The 24,239-nt window shown below is 36.7% G+C and overlaps 1 protein-coding gene across 3 annotated transcripts in view; it reads left to right on the plus strand.

Annotated features, from left to right (window-relative positions):
* Positions 1-24,239, plus strand: part of fstl5 (follistatin-like 5) — a 186,918-nt gene that overhangs the window by 76,236 nt on the left and 86,443 nt on the right. For all 3 annotated transcript variants that reach the window (XM_017307175.1, XM_017307174.1, XM_008421086.2), the window contains exon 5: positions 19,639-19,835. In XM_017307175.1, the coding sequence (XP_017162664.1) occupies positions 19,639-19,835 (197 nt within the window). The remainder of the gene's footprint in view (positions 1-19,638; positions 19,836-24,239) is intronic.

A 24,239-nucleotide genomic window follows, 5' to 3' on the forward strand; every position in this document is an offset into this window, starting at 1 on the left:
CTTCACAAGGCCAGTTGACCTATCCAAACAGACTCCACTTGTCAGGAGGGAAATCTCCAATGATGCAAGAAAAAGGCGTTTTGAACAGAAAATCATGTAGTTACAATGCAGTGCTTTCTGTTAACATCAAAGGATTAAATTCTCAATATAACGCAAGACTTCTGTAAACCGTTCACTCACACGCTAACTATTTACTTCAAGAGAGGGTGAAAAGTACAGTATGTCTAACATCAAAAGATCTGTCATCCTCAAAATGAAACCAGTTATTTGCTTTTAAGACACTGCTAAGCAGCAAAAGGAACAATTACTCCTACCTTAAAGTTTGTAGGAATAAAAGCTTTAATATAATATAATAAATACTATAATAATAATTAGGTATAACATCATGAACCAGTGCCTGACAGTGTTTTTTGGTGCCAATACAGACCTGACCCACATGTTGTGGTATCTGGCACCAAATAGTAGCAGAGCCTCATGTATTATTCCCCAGTCCTTGGGAGCTACTAGTTGAAACCTTTAGATTCATCCCTTCTCTAAACCACCAAAGGCCTGTTAACAAGCTTTCCATTTGTTTCAGGTGTGCTGGAGAAGGGTTGCATCCAAAAATTGCAGTGTAATAAGTACTGATGACTGAAGTTGGGCAGGATTGCTTCATGTTTTCTGGGTTGCTAGGTGTGGCCTCAATGGATTGATTTATTTTGTTCAGTATACTCTGTAGATGCTCGTCTGGATTCACATAGGGAAAATATTTCATTCCTGAACCATTATTGCTTTGCGACAGGCCACATTATCCCCCTGAAAAAGGGCAAGTCCATCAAGGAATGCCATTTTCACCTTGACTGGTTTGCAGTACTATGTGTGGTATCCTGGGATGAACTGTTTATTCTGGCCTCTTTCCGTCAGAACCATCATTATCTTCTTTAATTTGAGCTACAGTTACTCATCTATTGTCCCACCTGGGGCCAACCTTTGGTCCCCATGTGCATCAATGACTCTGTTGCCAGTTCACCTCTGCTCATTTTTTGGACCACTTTTGTCCGGCAGTAACCCAGCCCAGCCGGGGAACAGGAGGTGCTCTGACCCAGTTGTCCAGCCATCACAGTTTAAGCCCTTGTCAAACTTGCTTACACTGTTCATTGCCTGCTTCTACATTGAGGTTTTAAAACAAATGTTAATTTACTGGCAACCCACTAACAGCTGCCAAGATGAAGAGAAGACTAGTGTTTTTTGTCTGACCTGCCTGTTTTGCCTGATTTGTGTATAAAACGTGGGATGCCACGTGGTAGAAAGTTATTTATTTCATGAATTCCACCCAATTCCACATTGTTACATTGTAGCAATGTCTCATTCTGAGCTTTTCATCTCTCTGAAAGTGTTTGTCACAAAAGCTTTGTCACACTCGCATCAAACACAAAGTATGTAAAAATAGCATTATAAAGGACCCAGATGCTAAGAGAGGAAAACATTTCCAAAGCACTTTTGGCTTTTCTCACCTCAGTGAAAGTTAAAATTGTCCCATTAACAATGAATGTGACAATTATTGTTTGACATTTCTTAAAAGTCATACAAGATCACTTTCATGATGATAATTGCTAAGAACATATAATACATTTTTTAAAGTCGAGAAATAAATGGTGCCTCCATGACTCTCTTTGCCTCAATAATAGGATTTAATCAAAGGGTTTTATTGTCAGGAGATATGACAGCGTCCATTCATATGTCCCTTTTTGAAGTGGGCAAAATCAATTTTTCATCGAAATTTGTCACAGAAGAAGCTTAAGAAACAGAACATAGCTGTCTTAATTCAACCCTGGAAAATTACAGTAAAAAAAGAGGTCATTACTTTATAGATTTTCCTGTCTCCTTTTGCTCTGACATGGCCATCGGCTAATGATAGTCATATCAATGTGTACATGGCATCGTTTGCCTCCCTTATTAAAGTTGCATGAAGACAAATGCAGCGAAAAGCCAGTGCAGATATATGTCTCAGCCGTGGGGAATATCACAGGCTCATTTGTTGAAAAGTGAATTGGTAAGGGAAATGATGGCACAATGGTGTCACCACGCTGTTCGTTGTTGGAAGAAGAAAGCAAATCACACACACCATTAAGGATGAATGTATTAGAGCTGGAAAAAGAATAACAAATATTAATATACATAATGCAATATGGTGCTTGTAGAAGGTTAAATGAGTGTAAATCAAATGTAATAATCTGAACAAATGAAACTTTTGCTGTTTTTTGACATGCCAAGAGAAGACAATTTTCTATGCTGCAGTCCATAGGTTAAAAGAAGCAACATATGTTTTCTTTTTCTGTACTTCACTAAAATGTAGACTTATGACATGATAAATATAATCTTCTCTTACATTGGCAGTGAACGTTAGGTCAATAGACAGCTGTAACCTATGTTGTTTGAACAGCCACACCAGTCCAATATTAAAGTTACCTGAATCATTTTATTATTTACAGCACTGAGTTTTCCAAATAGGGCTTGAATCTCCTTGTCTGTCTGGTCTGATACATTCAATAGAAAACTGTGTGTAGCAAATTTCTTTTTTGACCCGAGGATGGCACCAACATTCCTGGTATGATTAGCAAAATTAGTGCAGTGAGATGAAAGAGTACCTGGGAACACTTTGGACAGGATTTCTATAATGCAGAAGTATAAGTGTGCAGGGTGTAACATGACCAAGATCACTCCTGTATTACAAGTTCTGTATTTGTTTAATATAGTATTTAAATTTCCATGAGAAACTTGGTTTTTAGTTTTTGGTCTCAGCCATAACTAATCATTACATTTGACAGAAATTAATATTTGAAAAAGCCTCACTCTTTAAAAGTATTTAATTTTATGACTGAATTACTAAAATAATAATTAAAAAAAACAATCATTTGCTTTAATTTGAGATGCACCTGCAAATGGAACCACCAAAAATGGAGCCCTTTCAGGCAATAACCAAGGTAAAAGAGAAAAGAAAAAAAAAAACAGAGTGAAAGTAATTGTGCCATTTACAATCTTGTGAAAAGATTCAAAGGATGGGTACCTAAACATGCGTGCTGAACTTGGAAATAATTATGTGGACCTTCAAGCCCTTAGACAGGTTTGAGTGGAAAGGCTAAAACAAAGGGCTTAGTCCTCCCATCATTATCAATGTAACTACATTAGAGGCTTTGGAAATCTTATGCAACTACTTCTGGAGCCCAAAGTGTAACCTAAAACTCTCTAACAAGGGTAAGTGTTTCACATATTGCCCTGCACAGATATCACTTTTCTTTTCAAGTAGACTGAGCTGAAGGATACCTTTTTGTGGTCAGATGAGTTTTGGTTTCAGTCGGTTTTGGGAAAAAAGGATATCTGCTTGTTTGCTGGAAAATCAGAAATACCATCCAGGCTTATCAATAAAAGGGGCATTGAAAAGAGACTGTTATGGCTTATGGTGCATCATTGGACATTGATGTCTGACTTGTGTATATGTGAGCGTATCATTGACAGAGGCATCTATTGGACTGTGTAGAAAAACCTTTGCTACCATCATAAACATATATTTCCTGAGAGACTTATTTCGACATGGCTTATAACACTATTTTCCATATGGATGGCAGGGTGCATGTAGTAACTGTCCTGTCTGAAGTGCAGATCTGAATCTCGGCATATCAGGAAGGGAAGCACAAACATGGACTGTCAAGCAGCAGAAATCTTTCCAATCAGTTTCTGTTGGAACTGAAATAAATTCACCTTCTTAGGATGAGCTGGCTTGCTCCGGTCTTCTAGCTACTGGCCACAGTCAGAAATAGAAATGCACCTTCAAAAGTTTCTAATGTATTTTCTGCTTGTTAATGCCAACTTTTTCCTCCCCTAAAGTTAGAGATCCTTGTGGATTTGAGTGTAAACCCCTTGGTAAATTTAGAATATTACGCATGCAATCTGTTGCAAATTTATTGGTGTGGATTTTTTTTTCTTTCACATTTATGCCATTGTAGAAAGCTCAGCCTCACCTGGGGATTACTGGTTCTCAAAAAGGGTAAAGACTCAAAACATACAGAGTGAGAGGATAACATTTAACTACACTTAAATGGCTATCTATGGGCCCAGATCCTAATCCTATTGAACATTTTATTCTGGTGAGCTACCTTTTACCTCTCTGACATTTCACTGTGAAGCACAGATATCACTTTTTGGTAGTGTGGCCACAGAATCTGAAATATGGCTTGCCATCTTTTCCCCATGCTGTTTTCATGTGAAATATGACCAATCATACGGTCAAAATGTATTTGTATGTAACACACAATGCTGTTAAAAGCAGCAAGACAAACAAAACAATGAGAGACAAACGTGTTAAAAACAACAACAAAAAAACAAATGTGGAAAAGTGATGAACTGCGGAAATGCAATCAAGTAGATTGCAATCAAAAGAAAAGTCTGATTTAAGTGAAATATGTAATAAAAATGGAAACAGTGTCATTAAAGCTTTTAGGTTTCACGTTATATCAAATGTTGTTGTTCTTTTGTGTTTTCTGTAAAGTTTCCAAATATTTTGTCCACGTCTCTGTTTTCACTTCTGACCTCCAGGAGGAATAACCTTGTAACTCTAATGCACTCTGTTTCTACACTTTGTCATTGTCCTTTTTCTCACATCAAGTTAAGTAAAGACACCATCAACCATAAAGCAATGATCTCCTTTCATGATGATGACACTCACTGACGAATGGAAGTGTGTGATGGTGGACATTAGCAATGTCATCCCATTTTTAAAATTTGATCCATAGCTGTCAGCACGCCCTTGACTCCAGTAAACAGGATGTTCTGCAAGCATTCATAATGTATGAGCATATAACTTCAATTTTAAAGGGAAGTTTGTTTACAGTCTTGCTTAGAATTTGAAGGCAGCATGTACAGTATGTGTCTGTTTAGTAGAAACACCTCGTACCAGGCAGCCATTTTAGTTTTTCCTTTAAGAGTTATGAACTAAAAAGGCCTAAAAGATAGCTAAATTTGTATTTGATGTGTGTTTTTAGAGTAAGTCAAAATTAGAAAAATAAATTCCTAATAACTCTCATATCTCTTTTGATTATTTTGATGTAAATCATGTTTTGCTGTTAAGTGTCTGAGTTTATGTGCCTCAGTTGGTCAGTTTGGATGATCAAATTCAGAAATGATTTGGGAAAGCCCGTTTCATGATGCCATGGCCCATAAGCATTTCACAGGTTCATTTACAAAAACTGAGTTAAATGGAGACAAGACAAAGATCTTAATAGGACATGTTCCCAAAACCTGTATGGAAAGATGTAGAAAATGCCATTTGTACAAACTCAGGCACTTTAAAAGGCAGTTCTACAAAATATCAAGAAATACAAATAATCTCAAAAATAAATCTCTTTTGCTCTCTTTAGTCTAACATCAACCAAATACAACACATTTTAGTAATCTCAACAAACTAGTGTGGTTTAAAAGGAAGCGGATCTTTTTATGCAGTGTGCATCTTGTTTTAAGATGCAGAAGAAGAAAAGTGCATCTGCAAACAGAGCTGTCATGCTGTTGAAAAATACTTGGTTTTGCAGTTTTCCTTTAATGGGTCACCTATTTTTCCCTAATAGCTTTATCACTTATTCACTCCAGACTCATGCAGCTTTGGAAAAGCTACTTTTAAGAATAGTTTGCAAAATGTGTTTTGTGCCGTATCAGCTTTATTATTATGGCTATTTCTAATTTGATATTCCAAAGGGAGTTTCCTCCTTTTAAATACATTGCTTTTTTGTTTCTGGTTTCTTTTTTTGGAGTAATAAAGTTAAATGAGATTTAAAAAGTGGACCATATGTTCCACAGGGAGAAGTAATAAAAAAACTAAGTCTATATAAAAAATATTAAAACTATATAGATTTTTTTATACCCACATACCCAAGAAGCAATGAGGAATATTTTTTCCAATGATATGATAAATCTTTACTCTGCACCGTTGGACGCAACACATCTAATTTTTTCTGCTAAACTCATTACTACTTGATGCTATTTTTCAACGGTCCACTGTCATGTATAGAGATCCGAAATCCCTGCAGGTCTCCACAACTCAACACAGGGAACTGGTGTCTTTGATCAATGTGTGTATTTATATCTTGCTTAGATTCAAAGCAACATGTAGTCATTTGCATGTTCATTATGAGCCTAAAATGGCCAATTATTCTATCAAAGGACTTCAGAGGACTGACCCTGAGATCCCAAACAGTCACATGACAAATTAGCCAATTAAACATGTTTGATGTTCATGCCCCCTGCAATGCTGAATAAAGTGTTGACCGTGCAGAATCATTTTATTGTCCTAAAAGGAGTTTTATTTACCTCTGCTAATGACTAAAGTCCATTTTTCCTGGTGGACTCTCAGGACTAAATACTGTTCATGTACCCAGTTTAAAGCTATAATTTGCTGTGTTCAAAATTTCACAAATTTAATTTCAGGCCAGTTTGTTGATTTAGCAGATGCAGTTTATGTTTTGATGACTGCAAAGTCTATTAAAAAATAATCAGTGGCTGCACAGGCATAAAGATCTTTGTAAGATGTTTATGCATTGAGTCAAAAGTTGTAGAAACAAACTTGAATCTACTTTCTTTGGATTTCATGTGACTGACGAAATCATCGTCAATAAATGCAGACAGGTGGATTAATTTATTTAGGAGCATCAGAGTAAACTGAATTTAATGTAATGTAATAATGCAATGTCAATATTTTGTGTTGATCTATGACATACAGTCCTAACACTGAATGTTGATTCCTGTTTATTTACTTTGAAGTTTGTCCAGAACCATGTTTGCATCCTGCATTAGTAATTGTGTCTGAGCCATTATCTTGAAAACACCTCCATCATTGCTCCTTGATTTTCATTTCTCTTCTTTTACCTACTTTGTAAAAAATTTATTATTATTATTATTATTATTATTATTATTATTATTATTATTGTTCTATAATCCGACCCAGTGTTGCATTCGATGATGAACAGAAATACAATTTGACCAATTTTATCCAAAAGCACAAATGGTTGCATAAATGATTGCTGGCTCATTAAAGCAGAGACCTATGTTTATAACTGTGCAAAAAAAACTAATTAAACAGTGGTTATCTGTTGTGCTTGAAATGGCTTCATGCTTTTATTATAAATATAATTAAAGACAAACATTGTCTTTGTTTTAGCACAGCGTCGTTCTGCTTCCAGAGTTCAGTGCATAATGATTTTAGTTGATGTCAACGCTCCGCCCACGCATATCGAACTGTGGGGGGCACTAAAAAAATCAGGCTCAATCATTATAAATAATCATAATGCATTAAATTAAAAATGTGCCTAGCATGTTGTGTATCTGAACCTCAAATTTGGCAGACACCTGTGTGCACAATTGCACTCAGCACAGCTGTGCAGACTGTTTCATAGACGTAGCAAAGCATCATTTTCCTTGCAGTTGTTGAATATTGAAGTAACAATGATTCAGAGTTTGTGCTCAGGGCAGAAATGTCCCTGATGTTTGGCCAAGAACCACATGAGCACCAAGTTTGAATATCTGTCAGATGCAAAATGACTGAGCTTACCATACAGGTGAAAATCGTCTTCACCAACCTCACATTTTATAAGTAGATGAACAATCCAGCTGACCTGGATTCATCGACTCCTCCCTGCTGATTCTGTGAACAAAGAATGACAAAGATTAATGAACATCTGCCAAAGGAAGGTTGGCTAGTTCCTGTACGCAAATAGTTAAATGTGTTTAGGATATTTCTGAACAGCACTTTTTTTTTGTAAGGTGTCTTTCTGTTACAATAACTAACATACTCATGATGCTTTCAGCTTTGAGAGATCATAAAACTAAAAGATTTGTGTCAGCACATAAATGGAGGCAGGTGAATGTTGTGCTAAAACATTTGTTTCCACTGCTTGGTGTGAAGCTGAATGTTTTATGAACAGATCAATAAGAGCTGCAGAGTAGGGCATATCTGGAGCAACTGATCTATAGGAATTCAACTTGTTATGGTTCCCAGCTATGAGTCCAGTGGGTGGATAAATGACGCCACCATCCTGTAACCTGATGCTGACCCCACCATTGGACATAAAGCAGAGCTGCCGAGTAACTGTAATCATCAAAGTGTTACAGCTGGTCAGTATAATAATTGCTTTTATTCTGAGTGGCTGATAACTGATAAGTTTGCCAGTGACTGTATTTTCCTAGTTGCTCTATGAAGTTGAATAAACTTCTGTGCATGTTTTAAGAAGCACTTCCTGGTACTGAAAGTTTATTCATGCAGCACAAACATTTTATTAGAAGCTGAGATGCACTCGGGAGAAAAATAAACACATCGGTTGAGGTAAACACTGATCCAGAGGAAAAGGCAAACACTTTCAGAGCAAAGACTTCTGCCTGGTAAAAAGTGAATATTATATGTCTGGAGCAATTTTGTCAACAGTTTGAACAAAATGGTTCCCTGTATGTCCTCAAATTTGACATGAAGACATCAGACGTTTTCAGTGCCATAAATAACCTCAAAGTTGTGACTTGCTTACTCTTTTGGTAGCATACATTTAAATGCATACTACCAATGTATATAAATGTACTTACATGTATTTACATTTATTAAATAAATTGAGTAAATTTAATAAATGAAACAATCTGGCGAGAATGTTCCAAGCTCAAAATTTACACATTAATACTTTTTTAAAGACTCATAAATGTTTGTGATGTCATCTTGAAAATAACATTTTAAAATGTTTTGATTTTCTAACTCAAGGTTGGAGTGAAAGCTTATTGGACTACCTTTGTACCCCCTGAGCTTTTCAAATATATATATTTTTTACATTACAACTGAAAACACTAAAACTGGTATTTGATTGGGTTCTTTTTTGGTAGGTCAACACAAATTAATGTTTTGTCCAATTATCATTGTGGTTCTACAGATAATCTAAAAAGATATTCCTGCAGTGTGTGGTCTATTAAGAGTTACCTAATTTGGCTGGAAAGATGTTGGGACCGCGCCGACCTCAAATTGGGGATACTCAACATGTTGGATTGTCTTGGCCTGAAAATGAGGATGCTGTTTGTGGAATACGATGGAAAGTCAGAAAGTCAAGTGGCAGAAAGTCAAAGGCGGCTCCAAAATGCAGAAAACAGAAGTTTTTTGTATCATTTTTTCTCCATTTAAAATGGTCCTGTAGGACAAAAAACTGTAATATCTGATTTTTTATTTTATATCCTTATGTGTGGGGTTTTCCAGGTCCTGAAACAAACCCAACAGGCAATGGGTTCCAAACAAATACTAAAAAAAACAACAAAAAAAACATCTGAGATCAATAGACCTTAGATGTGTATATTTGTTGACCAGAAAACTATTAGTTGTACACTTTCTATATCTAGTGTGATAAAAAGAAAAGCAAATTTGAGAGAACCATAAGAAGTATTGTGGAAAGTTTGGCTCAAGCCAGGTGGTTGATAAAGGAACTGAAACAAGTCATCTCTTTACATGAAACCAAAACTAAATTTGGCCTGCATGAGATACAATTTATTCAGCAGTTTACACTGTGTCCCTGACTCATTTCTATTATATTTTATTTTCTTTCCCACTTTAAATAATCTGCTGGCACCATTTATTCCCCATCTCCATAAAAATGTCAATAAATGTAATAGCTGTGCCCTAAGAATACAGTAAACATGAAAACTCCATTCCCCACTTTTCTCCTGCTGCATTCTAAATATAAACCTGCATGTGAGTTGATGTGATGGCCCAGTGTTGGTATGTTCAGGCTCCGTGTCACTGTCCCCCATCATGTCATCAACAAGACCTGCCAGTGACGGAGTACGATCCATGTAATCAACTCTACTGGGATCAGATTTGAGAGCAGAACAAACCCTCCCTATCCTCATTATCCCTCTCTATCTCTGTCTGCCATCCATCTCAGTCTACTTTCCTGTCAAATTTGAGGTGTGTAGTTGTATAATGTAGGTCTTTTTTTTTTTTTTAAAGACAACCTACTTTCAAATGTGTTATGTCATGGCCAAGAAAGATCAATTGGGATTCTTATGAATAGGGTTTCTTTTAGAATTATTTTGTAATGTACAGAATGTTCTGAGATTATTGGAATAAAGTGACTTGGTAGATGGAAATAATGGCCACATTTCAGATGACTGTTTAACTCTTGGTTAAAAATGATCCTATTCCAGGCACCGGGGGAAAGGTAGTACCTCATGAGGCAGAGCTTCTGTGGTGATGAAAGATGGGGGGGAGAAAATTACAACTTCATCCACAGAGAAACGGCAGTGTCAGAGACTGAAATATAGAAAGGCAATCTCTCCCAGAGAGAGACAAAGTGGTGTGACTTGATGTAGGGTGTCAAAAGACACTTCAAAATGTTCATTTTTTTGTTCTTCTCATTTGCTACTTTTTACTTCAACTTGAATATTGCTAACAAAAATGGAAGATCAGGAAGTTTGTGCCCATTTTTTCCTCTCTAAGAGAAATTTCTCAATATATTAGAAAATAATATCATCAGGAGGGTATTGTAAATCTCTTATCACTCTACTGATCATTTTGACTTGAGACTAATCATACATGTACACTCATTTCACTATTCCATATCTTTCATTATAATAGTGTAGGATGAAACAGTGTCACAGTTAATTACCACCACTTCCTTATGAAGCATTTGCCCCTGCACAATACACAGTTTGATCACCGGACCAATGTCAAAAGTATTGTCTCCTGTCCACATTATGCAAAGCATTGAATTCCACACCCTTTTGATGCTGATAAGCATCCACTATTCACAACAGCAATATAGGTCCGAAGTGACATACAAACTTCACTGGCAATATGTTGGTTATTTTATCATGTTTCAACTTGAATAATATACCAGAACACATGGCAAGTGTGTTATGGGAAACATTGTGGACACAATTTTAGTAACCCAGGCTCCTTGTTCACTTTCACTTCAACGTCTGGCTTTCATTTCACATCCCTTCCAAATTTGTCAGATTTTCTATAAATCTAATCAAGATATCTTTGAAACAGTATTTCAGTTTGGATAAACATGTTGCTACAGGTTTAATCAAAGTTTGGTTCAAGTATGTAATTTCATCTTTATTGTTTTTGTTTTTGATATAACATACAAAGTGAAATCACAGTTCACTATTTCAGGTGAAGAAAAAAACTTGTCTCTCTATGGAAGAGGAAAAAGGTCAAGAACAGATGACAAACTAACCTTTCAAGCAGGATTTCCTGAGCTCAAAAGTAATTTTCTAACCTTATGTTTTATTTCGTTCTTCATTGCTTTATGGATTTAAAGATTTATTTATAATGACCTTTACAGTAAATTCTGAAACAGGGGCAGAAGTCTCATCTTACATCTGAGCTTGTTGTGAGCACTTTGCATGCATGTAACTGTAGACCAGCAGTGATGATTTGAGGCTCCACTGCTCAGATATCCATTTCAGATCCAGCCAGGTGTTGCTGCAGTGACACCTTTAGTTGCTCTTAAAGATTGCAATCAGTGACCTCTGATTTGGGTAGCCCACTTGTCATCCTGTGCTTTCATGATGTATCGTGAACCGCGGCAGTAGCCAGGGCCCTGGAGACGGTGATGGAAAAGCTGAAGAGGTGTTAGGGAGCAGATGCAGGGATAGGAAAGCTTTCTGCAGAGTTGACTCCAGCTATTCTGCTGAGCATACACTTTCACTATATAAATAAAACAGTAGTGCTTTTAAAGTGGCAGGTCAAAGCAGGGTGGGGTTTCATTCACTGCTGGGGCACTGGTGTTTGTACTGGACTACAGCTTTGAGCAAAGCCTTTGGTCATTCCTTGTTTCTCCACACTTTGTTTCCAAGGAGCCACACTTTCTTTTCAAGAATTTTGGAAAGTTTCCCTTGAACTCTGAAGGGGTTCTGAGTTTTGTGGGGTTTTGAACCATAACCAAACTTTTAATCAATCAACTATATTTGCAGTTTTTAACTAGTTCAAGTTAAATGAAAACATCTGGCAACAAATGCTCCAAAAAGTCAATTTAAAATTAATTTCCTGGTAAATTCACTTTTATATGTCCAGTAGACACAACACTGCCTCACCTCTGGGTTTCTGCAGCCTTTGTAACATTTTAATGATTCAAAGGGCAGAATTATACGGTTTTGAACAAAACCTCCTTCTAACATTGGCATAGTACCAGACTGAAAATGTAAATGAGCTACAAAGGTCTTTGAAATTCCTTCAGAAAATCTGGAGAACTTTCAATGAAAGCCAGCTGAAAAGATTTCAATATAGTCTGAAAATGTAAGGAAGTAAAAAGATACCTAAAGAAATGGGGTCAGCAGTGTACGTGTGACATTGTAGAGTGATTTATTGTGAATTTTCAGCAGTGCGTTAAGCAGTCTTATAAAAATGATTGCATGATATTTGATTAAAGAAAACATCTACTGTCTTATCCTTTCATCATGCTGTATGTAATTGCTTCTGTGATGAATGATGATTTAAAGAACTGTTTCACCATAGTATGTGATGTGTTGTGCATCACTGTGCACAGTGATGGCTTTACTTGTTTTATTGAAGGTGGCGCCCATCATGTTTACAATATTGAACATTCATGAACATCCAGGAATCAAGAACATTGCTTTTAGTTTTCATGCTCCATCAAGTGCACCAGCATCTCCCTGTAGACTCAGTGGTACTTTACCCAGGAGAATATCATTATATTCTATTTTGAATTTGGCCTTGTTTCTCTTATGGGAAATGAAAAAAATAATGGTATTCGGTTTATCTTAAGGTTTTTTTTTGTTTGTTTTTGTCCCTGAAATAGACACTGTCTCTTAAGTTATCTCAGTATCAAACCACATTTCCAACTCCATTTAGAATTGCCTCACTAAAATGTTTTGTCACATATCCAAAATGTTGTGTTGCAACTATTTTAGAATTCATGTCTTATTCCATCTGGTGTTGCATTAAATATAGATGATTTTACACAAAGCTCAATAAATGAACTCGGTCCGTTTGCCATACTGAGACTGAGGACAATCTGCTTTAATCAATAATTGTGCAGAGAAGTACTGAAAGACAAACACGGAACCCTGTGTGTTTACTCCGACAGCACTACCTAATCTCTTACACTGCATGTGATGAATGTAAAATCTGATATGTTTTAATTTTAACAAATGCATTTTCCTGTCGGTTATGATGCAAGTATTTGAGCATTGGAAAATGAAACCCAAATGGGGATGTTTGGTTGCAGGTTAGGTACTTCAGTTTCATCTTAGTTCCACCTCAGAAATGTATTTATCTTAATAAAGTCACAAAACTGCCTTTGGGGCTGGTGTAAGATGAGCTATCCTGTTTCATTTACAAGATGACCTTGGAAAAAATGGAGGAATGTTTCTTCAGTTTTTCTTTGGTTAAGATTATCTTAAATATTTTTACAGAGGAAGAAATCAAAACTCTAGAAGTTTTTTTTTTTTATTATGGCAGAAAAACTGAAAGAAAAGAACAAATAATAGTAACCCAAACAGATAAAATACCTAATTAGTGGCAACTGGATTGAATTTTGCGAGGGAAACTTTATTTGAATTAAAAAAATATGGCATTTAAAATATTGTGGCATTTTGTGCTATGAGATTCATCTACCATGGGTAAATTGTGAAAATCAATGGGATGTATATGATTGCTACTTCAGCTGCTTCACAGAAATCAAAATGCTTGAAATCTTCCACCTGATAGCTACTGCTTCTGCAGTGCTGCCTTATGGGAGGAGTTCATCATTCACAACCGACTCAAAGCGGAAAAAACTGAATTTCTATCTCATTAATTACTTAACACAATGTGAACAGACTTTTTCTCGTTTGCTTAGCTTTTCCTCAATTGCCAACTTTATGTTCTGTAGAATTAGATCCAGGAAACTGCTGGCCATGCACCACCTCATGTATCTGAGTGATAAATCCAACCAGCGCGCTGTGAAGCTAAGCAGTAACATTAGGCAAACCTTGGACCTCCAAATCTCGTTAGAATAAGCATACATCAGCTAATGCATTCCTCAGGTGATGGCAAACACACAGTGTCAGCTCGTCAAGGGACAATGATGTACCCTGGAAAATGTGTAGTTTCCACTTACCTCTTGTATTTTGTTTCTTCTGAGGCCCTCGGTTTTGCTTCATTGGTTTGAACCTTAGCTAGGTGAACACAAAAACTACTGCCTGAACAGCATTTCTTTTTGGTGTCAAAATGGTTCCAAACTAGAGCCATCTTGTTGCAGAGTTTTGAGTCAGCTGCTCCAAAATTGATCATCAAGATACAGTTTGTTTCAGGTTTTCTGGCATGATACTCACAGTAGCAGAATTGGTTCCAACTCAACCAGAAATAGAATCTCCAGTTTTAACCTGAATATGTATTTGAATCTAAAAATCTGAATTTGCCAAAGTCACCCAAGCCAGCAAGAAAAAATACCACACAGTGGTTTATAATGGATGGGTCCTTGTGAACTGTATTTTTGCCTCTTTGGTGGATAAATGGCGTTTTTGTGCTTTATGCTGCAAGATGTCTCTGACAGGCAAAGGTTAGCTGAGGGCATGAAATATCTACATAAACAGAGTTAGTGAGTGTAGTTACATCTTTAATTGTCAATATATACAAATTTGTACCTTGCTTAAATTGTGTCTTGGTGATTTATTAAAAAAATGATATGACGATTGTCATTCGAGATGCTGGCTGAAAGATGTTTCAAAGTTATAGTCATCTTTATTTCTAACGTGTAGAATTAACAAATGGCTGACTTTGTAATGTATCTGCAATGATCGTCCAAGCTCATTACCCATGACAGCCTCCGGCATGCTAACAGCACTTTCTTCCTCAGTTGTTCAGTAAGCACAGACAGCTTTTCTGCCCAGTTTTACTTTTATAATCGGACACAAGTTAGTTCTGAATATATTGAGACAGAATATATGTTTATAGGTTGCAAACCATATATCTCTAACCACAGGATCAGCTTTAGTTTTCAAATAATATTTATTGACTCAAACAATATTGAAAGTGAAAATATTAAATGTTTTCACTTTAGGCCAAAATACAACTTTTTTTTCTTCTTTTTTTTTACCTTCCTGCCTCTGTTCGTCATTTGCGTGGTTAAAATCAGTTAATGGTGGTCCACCACACACATGCAGATTGTGACATCAACTGGCAATTTTTAATTATTTTATTTTTTATTATTTTATTCATGGTTTCATCTGGCTGTTTGTTCCATGTTGGGTAACCTGTCACAGCTGTAGATCTGAAATAGTTTGAGTCAAAGATAACAAGATATTTCTTACCAATATGATTGTTCAATCTGATTCATATACATTGATCTTAGTTATTTGGTATCTTACTACAAAGTCAGTGCTTGACTCTTTCTCTCCGGTTTCTGGTGGGCTGTTAATCCTGCTACATGCTCTTCATACAGTGTCACCAGTACAGCCAGAGTATGATGATGTAAGAGACATGAATCCTATGTTACCTTTCCTCATATGTAGATAAGAAAAAATATGAGCTCATTTCAAACCTGATATAAGCTGCAAACCTGCAACGATGTGCTAAAGCTATAAAATCCTCTAAATCAGCTGAGCCATGTCAGCTTCTCTCTCTGCGTATGTGTGTGTGTGTGTGTGCGTAGATGCATAACGTGTAAAGTTCTTTGATGTAACTGACCTTCATATCCCCAGGGCGCACCAACAGCCATTTATCTTTTATTCATTTTGCCATTTGTGACCAAGGCAGCTACTCTGACACTGAAACTTGTCCAAACCGACCCTTTTCCATGAAATGCGACAGGCTGCGGCTGTCAGGGTATTTAACACTGACTCTGCCTCCTGTTCTAACAGAGAAGCAAGTTTTATATTTCTCCTGATCATTCAGTTCCATCTAAGGCAAGTAAAGAGCCTTGCTCGGCTTCGCTGTTGGTGTTCACACCCTGGTTCCTGCACAACTCAGACTGAGAATGCAACTCAAACATCTGTCAACACCTTTGTTTGTCTCCCTTGCAGCTTTACCCGCTAACAAAAAAAAAACCTCCAAAAAAACATTGAAGCATTGGTCCTGAGCATTCCAATGTTTACTTCTTTCTGTGTGGCTTTGCACACATCAGAACTGACAACGTAGCACCGCGAGAGAGTTCAGGTAAATATTTACGGCCAGAAACCAGTGAGATCATTCTGAAACAAGGCCTGTATTGTTTGTTCATGATTGTAGCATACGCCACAGTGCACTGTTGAAGATCCACAAGAATCAATGACATTGATTCTTCAAACCCCAGGTTTGCTGAAGTTGATACACCCCCGCAAACAAAAATTAATGCAGCGCAAAAGCATGCCAGAAGTTTCCAACTACTTTTTATTTTATTGCCAGTTGCACTTTCCATAGTCCTTTTTTATTAATTTCTTTTGTCTACTTTGATTGGTTGGAGCTGGTTTTCTGAATGACGAGACAAAAATACCTCAATCACCCTCGTGCCTTGCAAAAATATTTCCATTCCTCGTGTATTCACTATTTATCAAACTACATCCACAAACTATTATGTATTTTGCTAGGATTTTATGTGATAGGCCAACACAAAGTAGTCTGATTTTTTTAACAAAAATTATTGTCAAAAGATTGGCATTTAACTCCTTTTATTCTGCTTAACCTAAAATAAAGGCAAACTTGTATGACAAAAGCGCATTCATCCAAATGTCTGCTAAAAGATCCAGGATTACTTACAGTTTACAAATGCACAATGGTATTGAATACATACAAAAATAATACTTTTTTTATATCAAAAATATGCATAACACTGTTAGTCTATTGCGTACAATCCTAATTCAATACATGTTTTCAGGCCACTGTATTTTTTCCTCATTATTCAACAATTTTGGATTATCTACTACATAAATCCTTCTTAATATACCATTGCATATGAAAACTTTCTCAAAATACTGCATATTATTTTAGTTGGGTGTAAAACTTCCACCTCGTGGACTTTAAAGGGTCACATGGGACTGAGATGAAAGTATAGTAGAGCTGGAGTCAAATGTTAAAGTCTGGTAAAGTTTGAGACTGTCTTGCAGTTCTCTCATCCCTCATATGGGTCAGGGCTAGGATTTTTCAAGCTTCTCATTTTAAAGTTTACTGATTGCTCAAGTTGTTTCGCCCAGGGAATATTGACAGAAATCTATAAGATAAAAATGAGATGGTACACTGAAGCTGTTTGCTCCTGAAGCTGTTTGCTTCTGTCGCTGGTTTGCTCTCTTTCAGAATTACATGTCATCAACCCTCAACACGTAGGCAGTTCTACTGATCAGAGATCTCATAATGACACTCAGTAAATTGGTTTTGCTTTATCATTCCAAACAAAGTTCAGATGTCTTGTAAAAGACTCCATGTAGTCGATGTTATTCTTAGATGTTGATTACACCAGAGAGTGTGACAGTGATGTCACTGTTCTTCCCAGAGAATTATAAAAAGGAGAACAAAGTTGTTTTTGTTCTGGGCTGGCTGACATCAGCTAATAAAACTTTTACTATGGGAGGTACACTTCCAGTTGAAACAAAGAGAAATAATTTTGACGAGTGTAAACCTTTGATTCTTGTCATTATTTTCTCTTTAGCTCCGTTTCGTCTTCCCTCCTCTAAACCTTTTATCCAGTTGACATCTTTGATGTAAACCCTTTGATGGCAGATTGTAAATACAGGGTGATCATGTTTTCTGTTGCTGTCAGGGTTTGCTCCTGACACCTGTATGATAAATTTGTTAATCAGTTTCTTCATCGCCTGGCGAAATGCTGCAAGTGTGGGTGTGCTTGTTTTTTTCTTTTTTTCTGTGAAAGACTCCTGAGCATCCATTCTTAGGCAGAAAATCACAGAAACGCTCAGGTTAAGTGTTTACACAGGAGCTTATGGTAGCTCCAGAAGGGCGATTTGTTTGTTCAAATGCTAATTGGCAAGAATTTTAATAATTCTAGTGTGTGAATTTAATCATTGTTAAATTTATATTTTAGAAACGGACATCATGCTGCTGTTTATATATTGACACAAACAATTTAAAAGAATCATGATGCTTATTGTGGCAGGGTCAGGCTTCTAAAAGGGGAGTTATTATGTGGAATTGACATTTTTTTAGCTTTTATTTCTTGTTATAATGTGAGTCTGTGAGTCTGCTGGACTCATTATTCCCATACTTCTCAGTCCAACTGCATAATGAGAAGCATTTTTGTGTTGACATGCTGAAGATCAGAAAGAGTAGGAGCTTCTTAAAGAGACAGAGGTCTGATTCCAATGACCTCTGTCTTTGTAACTGGACAAGTCGTATTTAATATACAGTATTTTTATAACAGCTAAAAGTAATAGAGTTAGTTGTGCTATAAAATGGCACTATCCATCCATCCATCCATCCATTTTCTTGACACCCTTGTCCCTCAGTGGGGTCGGGAGGGTTGCTGGTGCCCATCTCCAGCTAACTTTCCGGGCAAGAGGCAGGGTACACCCTGGACAGGTCGCCAGTCTGTCGCAGGGCAACACAGAGACACACAGGACAAACAATCATGCACACACACACTCACACCTAGGGGCAATTTAGAGAGACCAATTAACCTGACAGTCATGTTTTTGGACTGTGGGAGGAAACCGGAGTACCCGGAGAAAACCCAAGCATGCACAGGGAGAACAAAATGGCACTATGTGCCTGAAAAATACACAAAACTGCCACTTTAAGTCAAAGTCTGTGGGCACGGCATGTCCTGTTACCCAACAACCCAAGCGGAGCTCAAACACATTTGGTCAGCTGGTTTTATCGATGTACACGTTGTTCACTGGCTGCTTGAAAAGATGTTTTGTTGTTGACTTATGGCTTTTCTTTTGTTTTGTAAACCCAATAAGACCTGTCAACCTGTTCAAGGACATGTAATAGGGCCCTTTTAAAGAAAAACATAAAATAACTACATTCATAATAAACTCCAACTAAATTTGATAGAAGTTTTGAAATCAACAGTGTTGGTTGCGTAGAATATTCACTCTTCTTGCTACTCTGATCTATATGATCCGATCTTAGCTGTTTGCTTAACTAACAGGCTAAGTTAGCTAGCCAGCAGTCAGCTGCTTTACACACATGGTACTCTAGTCTCCTGGCATGCTAACAGTTCATTCAAAATAACTTTACCATCAGTTTGCAGCTGTTTTTTAGTATTTGCAACATTACAAATTATTCTTGTAGATTTTTAAAGCATAACCTTTTAAAATGGTGCTATGACTGCTAACCTGATAATGTGTTTGTGTGCCCATCAGCTTGATAACAGAGAGCAGAGAAGAATTGTAAATGTGGCACCATGAGGCAGAGAAATGGCATGCTGCTGTGTAAATTAGGAACAAATCATGGATATATTCAATAGAAAAATAAAAAATCTTGAATGAGTTCTGTTTTAATGGTGCTGTGTAGAAAATCAGACTTGACCTCTAAGAGGCAGAATGAGATGCAGTCAGGGAGACACTATTTTCAGATATAATAAAAATTTGAGATTTTTTTTAAAAACCCAGTGAACGTGACATTTTTCAGCTCAGATTAAATTTGAAAATGTTTAAAACAATTTTAAGCAATTGTTGATCAATTTTCTGTCTCCCTATTTCCTCTGTTGCCAGATGATGACTGCAGGCTGAATGACTACCGCCGTCTGAAAACCAAGATTCTGGATTTACACGACAAGCGATACCTGGGAGCTGCAGGTCACGGGGCCCACAGGGACAGCATGGCAGCCAAGAAGCAACTGGTTGACCTGATGTTCAAACGCTTCGATGTAGATCGCAACGGACTGATAGATGCTAGCGAGCTCTCACAGGTAAGCAGTTTAATATTTTTAAATATTGTCGATATGCAAATTGATGCTGTAATGGATCAGCTTCTTGTTTAATTTAAAAGCTTTTCACACTGTATAAAAGCATAACAGTTCAAATAAACTTAAACGCTAAGGGTAACAACATGTGGTGCAGGGTAAAGATTTCTCCAAACAGAAGCGCCGGTACGCTGAAGAACAAATTAAGCCACTCTCATTCACATAGTTTAATTCTAATGGTCTGATAATGACAGCAATTACAAAGCTGCTGGGAACAAAATGTTTTTGTTTCACTATTTGCTAATTCCACTAAATTCAATCTAAATGCAGCAGTATGTGTCATTTATTTTTCAGGAGGCAAAATCACCCACCATATTGCAAAGTTTTATAACTGAAGAAACTGTTGCATTACCTGGAAACCCATCCATCCATGTACCCTGGACAGGTCGCCAGTCTGTCACAGGGCAACACAGAGACACACAGGACAAACAACCATGCACACACACACTCACGCAATTTGGAGAGGCCAATTAACATGACAGTCATGTTTTTGGACTGTGGGAGGAAACCAGAGTACCTGGAGAAAACCCACGCATGCACAGGGAGAACATGCAAACTCCATGCAGAAAGACCGGGGCCGGGAATCGAACATAGAACCTTCTTGCTGCAAGGCGACAGCTCTACCAACTGCGCCACTGTGCAGTCCCCTGGATACCCAATAAAGCTTTAATAGCACATCACCATATTTAAACAATATTTTGTTTTTCATCAAATGATGTAGAAAAAAACTGATACATTTTAGTTGTTTCTTAATTGTCTCTGTTTTAGAAAAAAAACCAAACAAATTATGACATTACTGGTTGCTACAAGAACAAATGGTTATTGGAAATGATTGAAGTTAAGAATTTGCTCATTCTCATACAAAACTGGTGTCTAAAAAAAGTTATGATTTTAATTCAATGGGAGGTCCATTATGAAATAAAGAGAAAAGCAATGCATTTGCATGAAGGAGATGTACCATTCAGTGGCAGGTTAACTTTCGTTTTGCCCCATGTGTCCAGAGTGACTGACGGCAAGCACAGCCGCTAATAAGAGAATCAATCAAATTTCAATCAAATTTTATTTGTATGGCACATTTCAGCAGCAAGGCATTTCAAGGTGCTTATCATAATAAAATAAATAAATACATAAAAACAGCATGTGGCATTGAATAAACGGTAAGAAAAAGAACCTTCATCAATCTGAGAATAACATCAATAGGTGTCTGTCATGGAGCTTTGACTTCTGAAAATCAAAATGTGTGGGACGAGGAAAAAGAGGCAAAAATGCTCTGCAGTCTTTCACAAAGTGGGACACCTGCACCCACAAAGGCTGTGTTGACAGCCATAGATCACTGATTTGGAAAGGTTATTATTTTAAAGCAAACTGAAACCCTTCTCTTGATTTTGTGATCACTTGTGTTTGGTTGTGATTATTCTACAGACCCATTCACCTTACAGTTAATTAAATAATTAAGGCAAGGACAAGCTGAGATTTTATGTTTAATGCCAAAAAACCAAGAAATGTAGTTCTGGATCAGCAGCACTGGTACAGCAGAGCTGAAGCAAATGAAAACATCTGAACCAGCAGGCAGCAGAGAGTATGGACCACTCTGCTACACTTCAGCTGTGCATCGAGTGGGAAGACACTCCACTTTCCAATGATGTATCAGCTGGCTCATATTCCAGATGCAGTCCAGCAGGAATGATTATCTGTACGCCCACCTTGGTTGTATGGTTGTTAAAAACAAAATATGAATGTACTGCTGTGCAACTATTTCGTTTAAACTGAATTTTTTACAGGCCAGACTGCATCATCCAGCTGCTTGCATACATTCTTCTGTCATTTTAACTTATTATTTAATCATCTCTACGGTTCTGACAGCTCACACTGTTTCAGTCTGACTTTCAGTTCTACTGAGAAAAATCCTCTCTGCTGCTCATCACTTCTGTGTGCAAACTTAAAACACTGAGGTGTGCATGAGGTTAATATTCTCAATGTTGCTATTGTAATGTTATAACACTGTAACAGAAACTGCTTCTATGCTTTTTGCTTTGGATACAATATTTTATAATAGCCATAAGTCTTTTAATAAGCTTTCTTGCCACGTCTTTAATGTTTAGCTTGAATTCGGAGACAGTAGTGTCTATGAGGATTTGAAAAGTTTCAGTATTTAAAGTAAAATTTAACCCCTTTGATCATTTAATTAATTATCTTTATATCTGCATAATAAAATCAAAGGATTAGTGGAGTTGCTTTTCTCTGCATCATAATCTCATGCATTTATCTCTGCCTTTCTTCCACTCTGGTAGCTACAGAGGGTGTCTTTAAGTAAACCTTTTGAAAAGCAATGTGGGTCAAAAGAGTCTTGTGCTCCTGGGGAGCCACAGCCTTTAACCATCACTAGTAAGAAGGATGTTGTAAGAAAAGCTTTTTGTGGCTGGCATGAGAGAGGAGGGTATTCTTGGCACAACAAAGTCTCTGCATACCTGAAGACTGATTTATTATGCAGTATATTTGAATAATTGAAGGGGCTAAGCACCCTGCAGCGAATTTTCAAACCCACAATTTCAGTTGCTTTTCTTGTTACCTTCCTGCTGATCCAGTTGAACATCTACTCTGCACAGGGCTTGGAATTGTTAGTGCCTATGTTGTCAGTGAAGCAGGATTCACTACTTTGATTTGAATGTCTTTATATAGTCCAATGAATCTAAATTTCAAAACGTGTTTGTTGTTTTTTTTTGCAGTAAATGATGGTAAATATATTTACCTGAACTCTCTCGCGGTGCTACGTTGTCAGTTCTGATGTGTGCAAAGCCACACAGAAAGAAGTAAACATTGGAATGCTCAGGACCAATGCTTCAATGTTTTTTTGGAGGGTTTTTTTTTGTTAGCGGGTAAAGATGGTATAAGAGATGCTAAAGTTAGGAGAATGAATTTTGACCATCTCAGCATCCGTAATGTACAGCCGGAAGGATTTGAAAGTGAGGATATTTGTTCAATCTTCTCAGGCCAAAGTGGAAGAAACTTTTCAAAGAACTAAAAGGTTTTTTTCTCACTGTGTTAAAAATCGAGAGTTCAGATCTCCCACAGAAAATGCTTCCTAGAAGGAAGGCAAGTATGGCAGCGTAAAAAAAGTGTTGGTGGACTGAGAAGACATAAAAGTATTTAGTTTCTTCTTTTTTTGGTTTATGTTTCATATGTATTTGAAATTTGAGAACAACTAAAATGTCTTAAATTTAGACGATATTTTTATCCCTCCCTGAAGCAACTGCATGATGACTAAAGGGACAAAACAATTAATAGGATTAAGCACGATGAATCAATTATTGGAATAATCATCAACTAATTGATTAATCTTTAAGTGGGGTACACAGACTATAAAATATGGTATTTACTGAAATATCAACACCCTCACATCAGTAATTAAGCCAAAAATGTAGACAACATGCATGTAGCATTTAAGAAGAAAAGGAAAACTTGTTTGTCTGTAAATATGTTCTACCTGAAACTCCTCATGTTCCAGGTAGAAACCTGGAGTTCCAGCTTCTCCAGGGTTCAAATTCTGCTAAAAATCTCTTGAGCACGTTTTACTGGACAAGTTTGTTTTCTTAATGGAAAGATAGCCCTACTCTCTGTTAAGTCAAGCAGAACAAGCAGAGCTTGCATGTTGATGTTAGAAGTATTTTTTCTCTGCAGAGGCCTCTTTTGCTGCAAATGATGAAATGTACACTAAAAGAACAATATGTTATTGCATTTTACACAATTCTATTGATTTGAAAATCAGGAATTTGTGTCTTTGGACTTTTAATGTATTTTTAATATTGCATAAAATAACCATAGGTGTTTAAATGAAAAATCTGCGATTTTTTTTTTCATCCGATTAATTGATTAATCATCTGAATTATCAGTAGAATTCTTGATTACTAAAATAACAAAGAGGCTATCCTAAAAAATTGCAAAATTAGTTTGTTGGTTCTGGAAGTCTACTTAGTTTATTTTTTATTTTTTATATATATATACATATATATATATATTTTTTTTATTTTTTTTCTGAAATACAAAATTGAAAAGCAAGCAAACAACAAAACAGAACTGATAAACCCAGAATGCATATTCATGGCACTTTGCTGATCTTTCAATTTTTGCCATATTTCAAAAAATATTGGATATTAATGCTAAATAAATGTTTGCCTGTGCAAGCCCTGAGAATACAATATGCACATTTTTTAGCATTTATAAACACAAAATCATTGCTGCCATCCTTGTGCCCTGGAGCACTTTTATAATTGGAGCGTTCTCTGAGCTCATTTGAAATGATAGAACGGGAAGCGCTCATCCTAGCTAACTTGACATGCTGGAGTGTGCACA

The sequence above is a fragment of the Poecilia reticulata genome, linkage group LG10, assembly GCF_000633615.1.
Source record: "Poecilia reticulata strain Guanapo linkage group LG10, Guppy_female_1.0+MT, whole genome shotgun sequence".
In the NCBI taxonomy this organism is placed as follows: domain Eukaryota; kingdom Metazoa; phylum Chordata; class Actinopteri; order Cyprinodontiformes; family Poeciliidae; genus Poecilia; species Poecilia reticulata.